Source organism: Sinohyriopsis cumingii, unplaced genomic scaffold, assembly GCF_028554795.1.
Source record: "Sinohyriopsis cumingii isolate HCF-2022 unplaced genomic scaffold, ASM2855479v2 utg000452l, whole genome shotgun sequence".
Lineage (NCBI taxonomy): Eukaryota > Metazoa > Mollusca > Bivalvia > Unionida > Unionidae > Sinohyriopsis > Sinohyriopsis cumingii.
This window is the reverse complement of record NW_028315901.1, coordinates 1,870,277-1,885,153: the sequence shown is the minus strand read 5'-3', so window position 1 is coordinate 1,885,153 and position 14,877 is coordinate 1,870,277. Positions and strand designations below refer to the sequence as shown.

The 14,877-nt window shown below is 36.2% G+C and overlaps 1 protein-coding gene across 1 annotated transcript in view; it reads right to left on the bottom strand.

The window, feature by feature from the left end:
* LOC149774016 (E3 ubiquitin-protein ligase TRIM45-like) overlaps positions 1 to 14,877 on the bottom strand; it is a 74,273-nt gene that overhangs the window by 2,951 nt on the left and 56,445 nt on the right. Inside the window, exons 13-15 of the mRNA XM_089945898.1 lie at positions 13,432 to 13,437; positions 3,337 to 3,342; positions 1,214 to 1,219 (exon numbers count right to left, since the gene is read on the bottom strand). Coding sequence (XP_089802024.1) covers positions 1,214 to 1,219; positions 3,337 to 3,342; positions 13,432 to 13,437 — 18 coding nt within the window. The remainder of the gene's footprint in view (positions 1 to 1,213; positions 1,220 to 3,336; positions 3,343 to 13,431; positions 13,438 to 14,877) is intronic.

Sequence of the window (14,877 nt, the reverse complement as noted above, 5' to 3'; positions counted from 1 at the left end):
GAGAGAGAGAGAGAGAGAGAGAGAGAGAGATAACATGACTAAAAACAGGCAAAACTAACTTCCAGATATCAAGCATATAAAAGCATTATGCAAGAGGGGTGCATACATACAAAAATAGTGCTGTGAAAAGTGCTAAGACAACTGATTGTTGCAGAGAATATTTTATTCCTCAACACGTTTTATATTGCCACTAGAAACATAAGTTGATAACCCTGAATGAAATGAAATCTTAAGTATGAAACGACATTACAGCACGTACCATAAGGGTTTAGTATTATGGGGTGGGTGGGTAGGACAATGCACAGTGTGTGACACGGCAAATGACAGTCATACCATTTTGGAAGAAAATAACCAAGTAAAATGCAAATATGAAGTCCTTGTTCCATCCATTTCGTCGCCGTTTTATCTTTTGTATGAATTTAGACACACCTGGTAATATTGATCATAAACATGACCCCCAAAAGCATTATTGCAGCTCACTTTATTAAATGGCTTTCTGCATGGATTTTCCGCAAGTTCACGTGACATCGGCATACATGAAAATGTATTTTTAGCGTCATTTGTCTGCGTATTTTCCATAAAATATAGGTTTTGCCTGCTGACAGGGATACTTTGTCGTATCAGTTATAATCCTAAATGCACCATTCGAATTTATTATGCCCTGAAAATTCAACGCATATGACTATTCCAGTCATTTTCTGCAATCAGCAGCATACGTTGATTTATTTTATGCTTGGTATAATTGATCCCAATTAACCTAAAAAAGCCCATTTTAGAAAGAAATGTTCCTTTGTTGGCATTAATTAATCTATAAGTATACAAGATATTAACATCCTAGAATCACCACCTTTTTTAATAGTCAGCGCCAAACTACAGGCTACACTTTATAAAGCTGATATAATTTGGTATATGAAACTATAATATTGTACTCCACGGATTGCCATCAAGTAATCTTGTACCCATTTGAAATAAGAGAATGTAAGGAATGAAATATTAGTATTGTCACACAAGGTTACACCACCAGATTAAAATATGTCACACGCTCTCTGAAATACCTAACGGTATACATATACTGCTAGGATAACTCACCATTTACAACACAACAATAATATTTCCCAATAATATTTAGCCTGTTGTTATAACCGCAAACTGATCTCATACATTTACTTACGTAACTTCAATATGCATGTTCAACATAGATGTGAAAACTTACCGAATACTGAAAGGAAAAAAAATAATACAATTAGTTCTGTATCATTATTCAGTCGCACACTCGTAAAATTGGGTTTCTTGTGCTGTACGTAAATTTCAAGATCTTTCATTTCTCATAACGAAATCACATTACACGAATGCGATGTGTTAAGACAATATTAATTACACAACTTTGATTATAACAATTCATGTATTGTATCAATCTCCGACATTACTGCGGTCCTGGTGATTGTAATGGGGAACACTTGTTCATTATTCAGATAATTTTGAGACTATACGGACGTGTATGACGATGATGCCTAACTCCTAATCTAACGTGGACTGATATAAAATCCAGGTTTGGCTAAATTATATTTCTCCGCATACGAAGGACAGTAATTAAACGAAGAAAATTCAAACATGTTTCTCCGACCCCACCATTTTCAAAGAACCCCATCTATTGTCTTCTCTTTTCTAAGGACATATTTGTAAAGACCTCAGTAATGAATAATACTGAATTCTGCTGTTAAATTAATTAATGTTCAGAAAAGGCACGTTATTTAGAAACAAGCAATGACACTGGTCAAAACGGTACTTTATATGCAAAATATGTTGAAACAAACTATGTAGTAAAGTACATTCCATGAGTAACATTAACGTCAACAATCCGAAATGATACTGCTTCTAGCCACAGTACCGGAGTTGGTAGAAATCGGACTCGTATTCCGGATATCATTCAATATCGACGCTGTAAACGCACTTAGATAAGAGTTTCTCTTCACGGTCTAGCAAATGACGTGCGGCAAGTATCATCTAAAACCACCCAATTTACTATGGAGTTTATTGAGCCAAACTCGTTAATGGGTAATCGAATGAAAATGATTTGGAAATAAAAATGTAAAAAGTAATTATGTAATTTCCCATTTCAATCCTTACCGCATAAAGGAAAAATGAGTGGACATAAAGGACAGTGCAACTTTCTTAGATCCGTCCCTGGACTATGCATCAGTTTACTCCACAACTAGGTAAGAGCATTACAAATAATCGACCACATGCAAAAACAAGTTGGTCTTATGGTGTTAAAATATCCCACCTTAAAGGGTTTTTGGAAAGATAGAAAATAACTCGATTGGAATTGAAAAACAAGAGAAAACAGACTGCTTTAGATAAGAATTAAACGTTTAGAATCTTTGGGTGTGTGGTATGTAATATGTGACTCCGGCACTAGGCCTTTTATACAACACAGAAATATACTAAGTAGAAAAAACAACCAGTATACTCTTGTTGCATACTTCTTGCGGCCCATGGATACAAGCATATATTGATGCCAGGTATTACTGATTAGAGAAAAATCGTATTACAATAAGCCACATCTACATAAACTTAGCATTTTTAATAGATTTCTTTGATGTTTCTGTACAAGTGCACTTAACCTCTGCACCAATCAAAATATAATTTACAGCATCCGTTTTCATACTAAAACTGTTTTCCACATTTAAAATAATGTATATGCCGGTAAGGACATTTGATAATAAAGTGATATTAATTATTTTATATAATAAACGATTCACATTTAATATTTCTCGCCAAATACACGTTATACATGTATTCCGGTCATTCCCTTAATTTCATGCTTTGTGTCGCCCAGCATGGATATACTTCTACATGCCTGGTGAAATTCCCCACATTTTAAAATGGCTAATTTTAGAAGCAAAAGTTCATTTTCGGGAATCCATTTGGATTAGTGTATACAATATTTTGGCGTGCAACAGTCATTGCTTCTTTAATAATCCGCACCAAATTTCAGGATGATACAATTTATAAAGTTAACGGCATAATTAAACTAAACTTTACAACGGACCTTATACAAGTACTTTTGTACTGATGTTAAGAAATGTGATATTGGTATTGTGGCTTATTTTCACTCAACCAATGTGCAATGATATATTACATAAAATTGCAGAGACAACACACCAATTAGAACTAAATAAGTAAATAATATTTTCTCGGGGCAAATTTAACCTATTGATACGCGTCAAGCTTCCACAAACATCAACTTTTTGATCCTGTGTAAAGCAATATCCCTAAATGATCAGATACATTTACTTATATAACATCATGTTCATTATGAATGTGAGCACTTACCTCAAACTGAAAAGAAAGAAAACATACAATTAGTGCTGTAACATTATTAAGACGTACGATAATTATATTGTAAAGAATTCATGCTCTTTCATCACTCGCATTGAAATCACATTACATGAATGCTATGGTTTGCGACAATAATAGTAACAAAGTAATATAGCTCTTAACATTACAACTGCATGCCTTGTATTAGTTTCCAAAACTGTGGATATAATGGTGATATTACTTGGGAACACTTATTCATTACTCAGAAAATCTCTGTTGTTATATTCATCATTTGGAAGTGTGAACTAAATGTTCACTTACCTGTTTATAATAATGCATTTCTTTTTTTATTAAGTATTTTGAGAAAGCAGATTATATAGTATTATTTCAGTTTGATTCATGAAAAAGTCATTCGACTTAAGAACTATAGATTATCAACGCATATCAGCGTTCATGTGCCGCAATATTCCATGCTTTAGCCACTTTTATGTACACTTTACTAGAATGTAATTGAATTTCATTTCAGACTAAAACATTTGCTGATGACATGTTGGTATTAATGCTTGCGGATGACACAGCCCGGGCTCTTGTTCTTTCACACGAGGAACTACATACATCAATTTTGTTAGCTGATTAATAAGTAATGGATGCAATTCACTGAAAAAAGAAATCAATGATCATATCCATACAATTCAAATCCAATATCTCTCACTACATTTGTTGAATTATACATGTATCTTAATATCATTACTTGCCCTAAACTATATTCTCGATTACTCATGTACAGACACTAACTACAATAATATTGAAAACCATAAATATATTGCTATGTTTGAAATTAAAAACTCACAAGAAAATTATTCGGGTTTCACAATGATACTGTTTTGAAACCTGGAGATATTATGTGGGATAAGGATATTAAATATGAAAAGGAGCAATAATAACATATACAAGCTAAGTTCGGATGGATTGTTTCTGGTGTACAGCTGTCAGATGCTAGACTTTTGGATGAACATAAATCAGACATATTTCTAATCAGACGCTACAAACAGTGAACGCCATTGGAAAAATGACGTCACTGGTTTCACCACTTGTTAAGCGGGTAAACAGACTATCACAGGGTGAGTGAATAAAGCTTTCAAAGGCATTTGCTCAATGCATATGTATATCAAATTTATTTTAGATACTTACATACATACATACATACATACATACATACATACATACATACATACATACATACATACATACATAATAGTGATAAATTAGTACTGAGTTTAAGAAAAAATGATTGCAAAGTTGACTTTTTGTATTAGAAGGTCCCTATGCGAAGTTTGTGTATGCCAAATTGTCCAGCAAGAAGTGGTTTGTCCAAAGCATGATTAATACAGCAACTAAGTTATACGTGTTTGAGCCAGTTCTCACATATCTTGAAATGTTGTTCAGTCTGTGTGCGCATGGTTCTCACCACTATGATAGGGACCAACAGGTAGTGCTACCACCAACGGTCCCAATTATTTTTCTTTATGATACACCGGCTTTATAGGCGTCGTGGCAAAGCGGAGACTCATTAGGGATGACCACATTTTAGGTCAGAAACCCTTATGTATGTTTATGGCCCGAAAATATAAATCTATACGCCTTTTTCTGACTGGAAACATCCAAACATCTTATACAGACACTCCTATGAGGAAAAAGATAATACTGCGTTCAAAATGATGTCCGTCGATATTGTGGTACACCTATTTTCCATTACAGATTGGAATAAAAACAGTACATCATTATTCTACTTGAATATGCAACTTGGTACCCAAAATCCATAGCATCAATCCCATTTTAACTGTACAAATAGCAGAGGCACATGAGATGTTCTGCAAATAGGCGTACCTATAAATTCTCATGGATTCTGGGATCAATTTACTTCGAAATCTATGAAAGAAATTGGAAGGTTGTTATTGAAAACGCACTTGAGTATAACACCGCATGACCACATGTTTAATGGCTACGTCGACTTATTGCTGTATAATGTTGATAGTACATGTAAAATGGAACATGCATTGTGAATGTGGATGGAAAATACGCGAAATATTGCAACCGTATATCTCGAAGTAGGACATGCTATATAGGTGGTCGAGTGTTTGTCAAACGGAAAGTCCCTATGAAGTCAAGAAGTCCATGACTATATAATGGATATGAACTGTACTTTGAGAATATTTCATGTTATTATTTTAAAATATAAGAAGAGGGACCCCAACTAATGATAGGAAATGGTGTAATGAATGAAATATGTGCTTATATCGTCGAAGACGAGTCAGGTTGCAAACTAAAGTTGATCCGAGCAGAGACATTCTCCCAGATTACCCAATGGCGGTGGAAAATGAAGTATCATATGAGGTAGGCATTTGTTCATAGTTCTCTGAAGTTTAGTGCTGACATAATTATCAAAAAATAGATACTCCTATTTGTTTACACTCGATAGGTCATGCAAGGTGAATAAAGCATGGCGTAAGTGACTGTTCAATAAATATTAAATGGATTAGAACGAGAAAGTAAGTAAATACCGGAAAGCGAACCGTCAAACTCAATATATATGTCTACCGTGATGTTGCTAAAAAAATGAAACATGCTGTTTCTATATAGATTTTCTTAAAATCTCTATGCTTGATGCGGAACCGATGCTAAGAATAAGTGGATCGTTTTTCATTTTGACAGGGCACCAATATTGCGAAAATATATTTCAATAAGTATAGTTGTAGGTGCCCGTCTATATCATTTTAAAGTCATGCAATTAGATTTGGTAAATTCAGACTTTGTGCACGTACTTTGTATGCCCGAATTGCTGAAAGACAGGGAAAATGTAGTGTTCTTCACAATATTCTTGCGAACAGGCATGCATATAAAAAGCATGCTAAGGATTTTAAAAAGTTGTCCGACATATTCCACAGAGCCAATCTCACAGTGAGGACAAACCAATCCGCCATACTATGGAAGGTATTGAGAATCCCATAAGGTGGTCGGGGCAGTGGAAACAAAAAATTTAAAAAAGGGAAGCTATTGGACGCTATCGAAAGCCGGATGTGATGTGATGTGATGTGATTTGGATTTTTAACGTAGCTTTAAAATTTTTTCAGTCATATCGCTACGATGTCTGCAATGTGGCAGTTTATAGTGATGTCTAGCACTGGGGCATCATGCCGCAGAGATATAGCATAATGTCCCACCCAGTCACATTATCCTGACACCGGGCCGACCTGTCCTAACACTAACCTCTTAATGCTGAGCGCCAAGCGAGGCAGCTGTTAGTACCGTTTTTGTAAGTCTTTGGTATGACTCGGCCGGGGATCGAACCCACGACCTCCCGCATCCGAGGCGGACGCTCTAACCACTAGGCCACCGGAGCGGTTTTGAACGCCGGAAACCAAGCACCAAATTCGGAGATTTATCGCAGTTAGCAGGGTGTACTACAATTTGGTACCATGTTTTACCGCTATAGGTAGTCCATTATCGGTTATGACTTGAAAAGGGGAATCCAATAAAATTTAGTTTGGTTCATTCCAAAAAGTGTTTTTAAATCTCATATGATCAGGATGATCCAGTTCACCAATCGCCCCACTCACAAAAACATGTTTCCTTTAGAGAACGGATGCCAATGACACGGAATTAGGAGTTGTTTGCTACAGAAGCAAGAAGGTTTAACATACCAGTCGCTTATGCTATTTTGAAATACATTACTCGCGAGTAGTAATACAGGGAAGAGGAAACACTCACACGTATCTTTTGGAAAGAACTTTGTTGTTGAAATAGACCAGTAATCTATCATGTATTTAAGCAACGTGAAGATCGCCAAGGCAACATTAAGGCATAGGGTGGATAAGTTTAAGTTGCACAGCCTCAAGATCAATGCAGTTTGCTGGTCCAAAAATACAGGAACATATTATGTTTAGCAAAATATGACTTGTAGATCTTTTAATAATAATAATAATAATAATAATAATAATAATAATAACAATAATAATAGTAATAATAATAATAATAATAATAATAATAATAATAATAATAATAATAATAATAATAAACACTGGTCTACTGCCAAAATTTTCCCGAAAAAAATATAGTCAAAGTTTACTAATTGTGGGTCGCTGAGAACGAAAATGATGCTTAAACTTATTTATTGGCTCTAGTTATAAAGATATGATTCTGGGTCAGTATATAAGCCCCATGACTTGGGAATGGCGGGGAATAAGTGAGTTATAAAAGGAAGGTTCTCAATTTAAAGCATAAATGATTCAAATATATATTTAACTGAATCAGTGAATAAATATATGACTGGGTGTGTACAGTACTTGCTTTTTAGGCTAAACAGTGAATGATGCAATCTGAAGTTGGTATTACTTCATCCATTATATAAAGTGCATCATGTTATTCCGAGAAGTCATGGATGACGCAATCATAACTCAGATAGCATCACTTTGCTGAACAAACTGCCCAATATCAGCTCTATGAATCATACAGCGTCGTGCTCTCTTATTTGTCAGTGTCTGAGTTTGAAAAGGAAATCATTTATGTTTACCAAAGAAAGCAGCTATGCCTCGTATTTGTGTGAACAATGCAGATAACTTATGCTATGTTTGTAGTGTAGTGACCTTTGCATCACAAAAGCTTGGCATAACCACGATGGTTAAGAAAGCCTATCATCTTTCGTTTGGCTGCAAAACTGCAGATCATGCCAAAAGGTGGACCCTACACATATGTTGCAACATTTGTGCAACAAATCTCTGCCAGTGATTGCACAGGAGAAAGATCTCTATGTTTTTTACACTGCCACTGGTTTAGAGAGAGAGCTAAAAGATCATGTCAGCAAGGGTTACTTATGCATGGTGCCTCCAGTTGGAAAAAGTGTGTCAAAGAAGAAAAAGTGGACTATGCATTATCCAAATATTCCATGAGCTATAAGCCGAGTATTCCACGGAGAGACGTCCAGTTCCTGAATCACAAGAATCGTTCTCCCATACTACTCCTCTGAACCACGTATCATGACCTTGTCAGGGATTTGGAACTATCCTAGTGTAAGGCATAGCTGTTTGACTCCGTACTACAGCAGTGGAATATTTTGGCAGGTGATGTTAGCGTTTCAATGTTCTATGTTCCAAGAACGTCAAAAGGATCATGTCCCATTCTTCTTCATGTAAGATGATCTTGTAGCTTGCAACAACATCAGTGCTGTTATGGCAGCACTCGACATCGATGATAATCCAGATGAGTGGAGACTGATCATTGATTAATAAAACAAGAGTCTTAAATCTGTTTTGCTGTTTTACTGGCATTGTTTTGCCTCCAATTCCAGCTGGTCATACAGTCCATGTGAAAGAAACCTATGAAAACATGAAACAACTTTTTGAGATGCGAAAACTATGACCAACATCAATGGCAGCTTTGTGGCGATTTGACGCTTCTTGCTCTCTTGCTCTCTTGCTTGGTCTACAGATTGGAAAAACAAAGTACTGCTGTTTTCGCTGCTAACGGGATACTCGTGCGAGAGATTCCCACTACATTAAGCGAGACAGGCCACGCCGACAGTTATTAGAGCCTGGGAGGAAAAGTGTTCAGCATACACCACTTGTAGAATCAGGGAGATTTTGTTAACAAACTTATACATCAAGCTGGGTCTGATGAAGATCATTTTCTAGGCCATAGACAAAACAAAAGCAGCTTTCAAGTACTTCCGTGGAAAATGTTCAAGTTTAAGTGAAGCTAAAACAAATTAAGGTGTTTTTGTTGGTCGTCAGGTTCGTGAACTTCTTCGAGATGATGCATATGACCGTGCACTGCATGGCAAGGAAACGACGACATGAAAAGCCTTCCTGCTAGTGGCAACACATTTTCTCCGTTAAAACAAGGTATACAACTACAGGGAGTAGGTGGGAAACCACCTCAAGGAATACTAAATTCTTGGTTGCAACATATCACTAAAAATACATTTGTTTGCATAATCTTCTATATTTTGTTTCTACCGATCTGCAAAGCCGTGAGCGACGAGCAAGGCCAGAGATTTCAGTAGGAACAATGGACAAACGCTTTCAGGGAACAGAGTAAGTATTAAGCTATATAATTATATATAATAATAATACAAATACTAATAATAATGAGGACTTTGTATAGCGCTTAATCTTTAGAAGCTCTAAGCGCTTTACAGCTTTAGACAATACCTATTAGATAAAAAACATATAATAATATTATTACAAAAACAAACACCATGAAATTAGAAAAAAACATTAATAAAATAACAACATGCTGAGAATATTTCAGGTAGGAAACATTATTAGGTCTTTAAGTGTGTTCTTGCAGTCAAAATAAGTGAGTTTTGAGAGCCCTCTTGAATGTGATCACTGTGTCTTTGTGTCTAAGTTCAGTGGGCAATTCATTCCATGTTGCTGGGCCCTGGTATGCAAAAGAACGATGTCCATATAACTTTGTTCTAATAGTGGGAATAATGAGTATACGATTGTCAGAAGAGGAGCGTAATTATCTTGCTGGTGTGTACACGTGGGTGTGATCGGATAGGTATGTTTGACTAGAGTCCGACAGTGAAACGTAGCACAGAGAACACATTTTGTGCTTGATTCTGGATCGAATGCATAGATAGTGTAGGGCACAGAGCAACGAGAAGGTGTGCTCTGATCATGGTACTCTAAGTATGATCCGAGCAGCTATGTTTTGAACTTTCTGAAGTTTCTGGAGTAGATATTGAGATGAGCCAGACAAAACTGAATTACAATAGTCCAGTCTTGAAAGTACTAATGAACACACAAGTGTTTTAGTGGCATCAACTGAAAGATATTTGCGAACTGAGCTGATGCGTCTCAGCTCAAGATATGCAGCCTTGCATATGTTCATGACATGTTGGTGCAATGTGAGAGTACTGTCCAGAGTAACAACTAGGTTTCGTACTGTTTGTGTGAATTTAATGTTGGCGTTGCTGATATTTATTGTTTGAGGTAAAGAATGTGAATGAGAAAGTCTTTGTGTTGTGATCAGAATGGTCTCAGTTTTATCATCATTCATCTGCAGCTTGTTACATATCATCCATGATTTCACATCAGAAATGCACCTCTCTACACCTTGGATGGTAGCATCACCTTCAGCTGGGTTCCTAGATGTGTATATTTGGGTGTCGTCAGCGTACAATTGGTGAGACACTGGATGTGAATCTATGACACTTGAGAGCGAATGAGTGTTTATAATGAAGAGAACAGGTCCAAGAACAGAGCCCTGTGGAACACCACAACATAGCTCAACTGGGCTGGATTGTATTCCATTTGCAGATACAATTTGTGTCCTGTTGACCATGTAGGACTTGAACAACAGTAAGGCTGAATCATGAATGCCAAATACATGTTGGAGACGGTGAAGAAATATATCATGGTCTATTGTGTCAAATGCTGCAGACAAATCAAGGAGGGTGAGGACTGTAATCTTTCCGCTATCCAAAGCAGAGAGAATGCCATTACCTACTTTTAGAAGAGTAGTTTCAGTACTGTGGCAAGGGCGATATGCAGATCGTACATTGCTATAAAGACTGTTTGAATTTAGAAGAGATACAAGCTGGGATAGAACAACCTTTTCTAAGATTTTTGATATGAATGGGAGATTAAAAACTGGGCGGTAGTTCTTTAAATCGTTATGGTCTAGTGTTGGTTTGTTCAGCAGAGGCTTTACAATGGCGGTTTTGAAAAATGATGGGAATGCCCTGGGTGAGACAGAGACAGGTTTTAATAACATCAGTTAGTGAAGGTAATACTGGATCGAAGCACTCAGTCAGCAGTGATGTTGGAATTGGATCAAGTTCACATGACTTCGGTGCACTATTCATCAGGATTGTACGTACGAAATCCATAGAGACAAGTTTAAATGCTGCTAATGGTTGCCGCTCAAATTCTATATCCCAACTGTATGGTGTCGAAAAGTCAAATGAAATTGTGTTGTCAAGCTTATCTCTAATGGTTTGTTCTTTGTCACGGAAGAAATTTGAAACATGTCCGGAAGGTCATCTGGAGAGAAGGTAGTTGGAAGTGGTGTTCATTTGTTCCTTGACATTAGCTTGTTAGTAATCTCGAAGAGCTCTTTGGATCTGGAACGTTCCATGATCTTAGTAGTGTAGTGGGCTGATTTCGCTGCATTGACAAATTTGTGACATTCTTCTTAGCGACTTCATATATTTTCTTATGAATAGTGAGTCTGGTGAAAAGCCAGAGCCTCTCAGCTTTACGGCGGTCTCTTTTAGCAGTGCGAAGCTGGTCCCTACCACTGCTATGCAATGGAGAACACTTTGAATTGATACTTTGCACTTGGTAGCTGGGGCATGTTTGTCAAGCAATGAACGCAAACAGTTATCGAGTTGTTCTGCTGTAGGATTTTAGCAAATTGTTAGGTTAGCTTGGATGTCGTGCATTAGTTTGTTTCTATTTATCATATGGAGTTTATCTTAGTAGCATATAAAGGTGGAAGGTTAGGGACTGATACGTCAAGATGGCATATAATGCAGAGGTGATCTGATGCAAGTTCATATACATAATAGTTTGTTGCCTTTTGTTTCGTAATAAATTGTATTTACTCTTTTTTAAGTGTTGCATAAGCAGGACGGGTGAAATATTGTCATCTAAAAGAACCATAAACAAATGAAAAGACCTAGGTTTACAATTTACGATTAAAACTCTACTATCTATAAAATATACTTAGACGTAAAATCTAAAAACTTCAATATACTGGAAACAGTAGCCAATTATTTATTATACTTGTCATATCTGACTTCAGCACATCAAAATTCATAAATAAATAGCACATTTTATATATGAAGCAGACGGTTTCTAAACAAATGTAGACCACTGTACTAACAATAGTTACCCACTGCATAAATGATATTTTAGAAATTGCGTACGGGTGAAAAACTGATGAGCGGTTATAAATTGCATAAGACTGCTACTGGCCTGTTAGAAGTTTGTATTTAGATCGAACTCTCCATGTGCTTTAAGTTGCGTTATCCAGTATCGTACGTAACGTGTGCATTCAATGTCGGTCTACCCCAAGTTTTTGAAAACGAAGAATCTCAAGGAACTCTATCGAATGTCCCATCTAGTTATTGTATTTGGCGATTTTCGAGTTCATTTCATTGCGAATTTAGTATTATTAGAGTTCTGAAATTAACTGCTCCGCCAACATTTTAAATGGCACATATCTCACACGTCAGAATATACTAGTAGATTGAACTGATTTGTACGTATACATACTAGCTTCTAATTGATAGTGTAGCTAACTCATGTTGTCTAACTTCTCAAACCACTGTCTAGCGCATATGATTGGAAACTCGGCAACGCGTGCCCTTGCAGCGGTATCTGCCAGAATTAGTAGCCTTGTCCGAAGGTACCTTCACACGCGCTAGATGGTCCTTAAGATTGTTAGGTCTATGCAACCAAAGGATCTTTTGGAAATATATATATCTCATACGTTCAGCTGATTCAATGTTCTACTATTGCTACAAGTTTAGGGTATCGGATAGAACTAAGGGGACAGGTTTGGGGTTTTCTGTAAATAAGTCTGGTTTTGTTAATAGCCTCCTCAATGCGGCTACTTTTGCATCATCTTATTCTAAGGTACTCCTTGAGCTCTCCAAGGCCCAGTTCACAGTTAGCAGGACTGGTACGAAAGCAGATATCGTAATGCAGATTGCAAAGTCGTGGGAGTTATAGCTGGTCGGAATATACTGTTGATATGCTACCCTCCAGGAGGGTTGCTTAATATCAAACATATACTGGATCTGCATAAATATCCGTAAATTTAAAAGGATGTAATATTAGTACAAGAATAGTGCTATCTTTACATAAAACTTAAGTAATGGTCACATTAACAGGGAGTCTAAAATTGTTATGCAAAACGGCAGAGATAACTCAAAACTTTACAACCAAGGTGATACTATTTTCCGGAGAAATTAAACCTCGTGTAAAACAGTGAATTTCGTCTTTTTTATTATGATGCAGGTAGAACACCATAAAATCATCACACACATTTACTTACGCAAAATCATGATGAATGTTCATCTTTAATGTAAACACTTACCATATTCTGAAATGAAAGAAAGCATACATTTAGTGCTATATCTTTTTACAGGACACACTATAATTAAACCATGTTTTATATTTTGCAACCAATCCTCATGAGCTTTCTTCACAAAGATCGAAAACACAGTAAACGAATTCGGATTTTGGACACAATATTAGTAACATAGTAATCCAATTTTGTAGATTAGGTCACATACAGCACTATACTGAACCGAACTGAAAGCGCATTAATATATGCAGCAAGTGTTTTAAAATCCATTTAATTAGATGCAATTATGGTATGTAGGCATAAAAGTGATCTTGAATACAAAACAAGTGACTCATTTAAAACTTACAAACGAGATACAAACTAATGTTCAAATTAATTTTAGCAACATGCTGGTGTCAAACAGGGTGATCCATTATCGACTTTGTTTTGCTTAATATGTATAATGCATATTGTTCCATATATACATATTAATAATGAGTACATATTTGCATTTCATTATATCGATATGCTTATGTATTTATACGAAGATTACGCTGTTGTTTCCGCTTTATTTGAAAATCAGTGAGATGTTAAAACGTATTCCATTTGACACATAGCATCAGTACGACTAAGTTGTTGGGTTTTTGAAGATGGCTAATAAAACCACATAAAATATATTTTCATGAAACATGATTTGCAATTGGTACAGTGTGTGTGTGTGTGTGTGTTGTGTGTGTGATTTGGATATTTAACGTAGCTTTAACAATATTTCAGTCATATTGCTACGATGTCTGCAGTGTGACAGTGTATAATGATGTCTAGCACTCAGGCATCAAGCCACAGATATGTAGCATGATGTCCCACCCAGTCACATTATCCTGACACCCGGCCGACCAGTCCTAACACTAATCTCTTAATGCTGAGCGCCAAGTGAGGCAGCTGTTAGTTCTATTTTTTAAAGTCTTTGGTATGATTTGGCCGGGGTTCGAACCCGCAACCTCCCGCACCCGAGGCGGAAGCTCTACCCAATAGGCCACAGAACGGTAGGTACATTTTTTAACAATCTGGAAATTGAATTGTTTAAACCTGTACTAAGTAACTAATTCAGACACATTTGGAGACTGTGCAGCATCTGCATTACTCGCATGGTACTTACTGATAGAAAATGATAGTTTGTACTAATAACACGCATTTAACTGATAGATAATGTTAGTTTATACTATTCACAAACTACTCACTAATATAACATATTAGTTTGTTCTACTCACATACAACTCGCTGATAAAAATTAGTTTGTACTATTCACATGCTACTCACTGGTAGATAATGTTAGTTTATACTACAAGCAAACTTTTCACTTATATAACAAATTGGTTTGTTCTACTCACAACTCACTGATCAAAATTAGTTGTAATACCCACATGATACTGATATAAAAATAGTTTGTACTATTCACATGCTAATCAAAGATAGAAA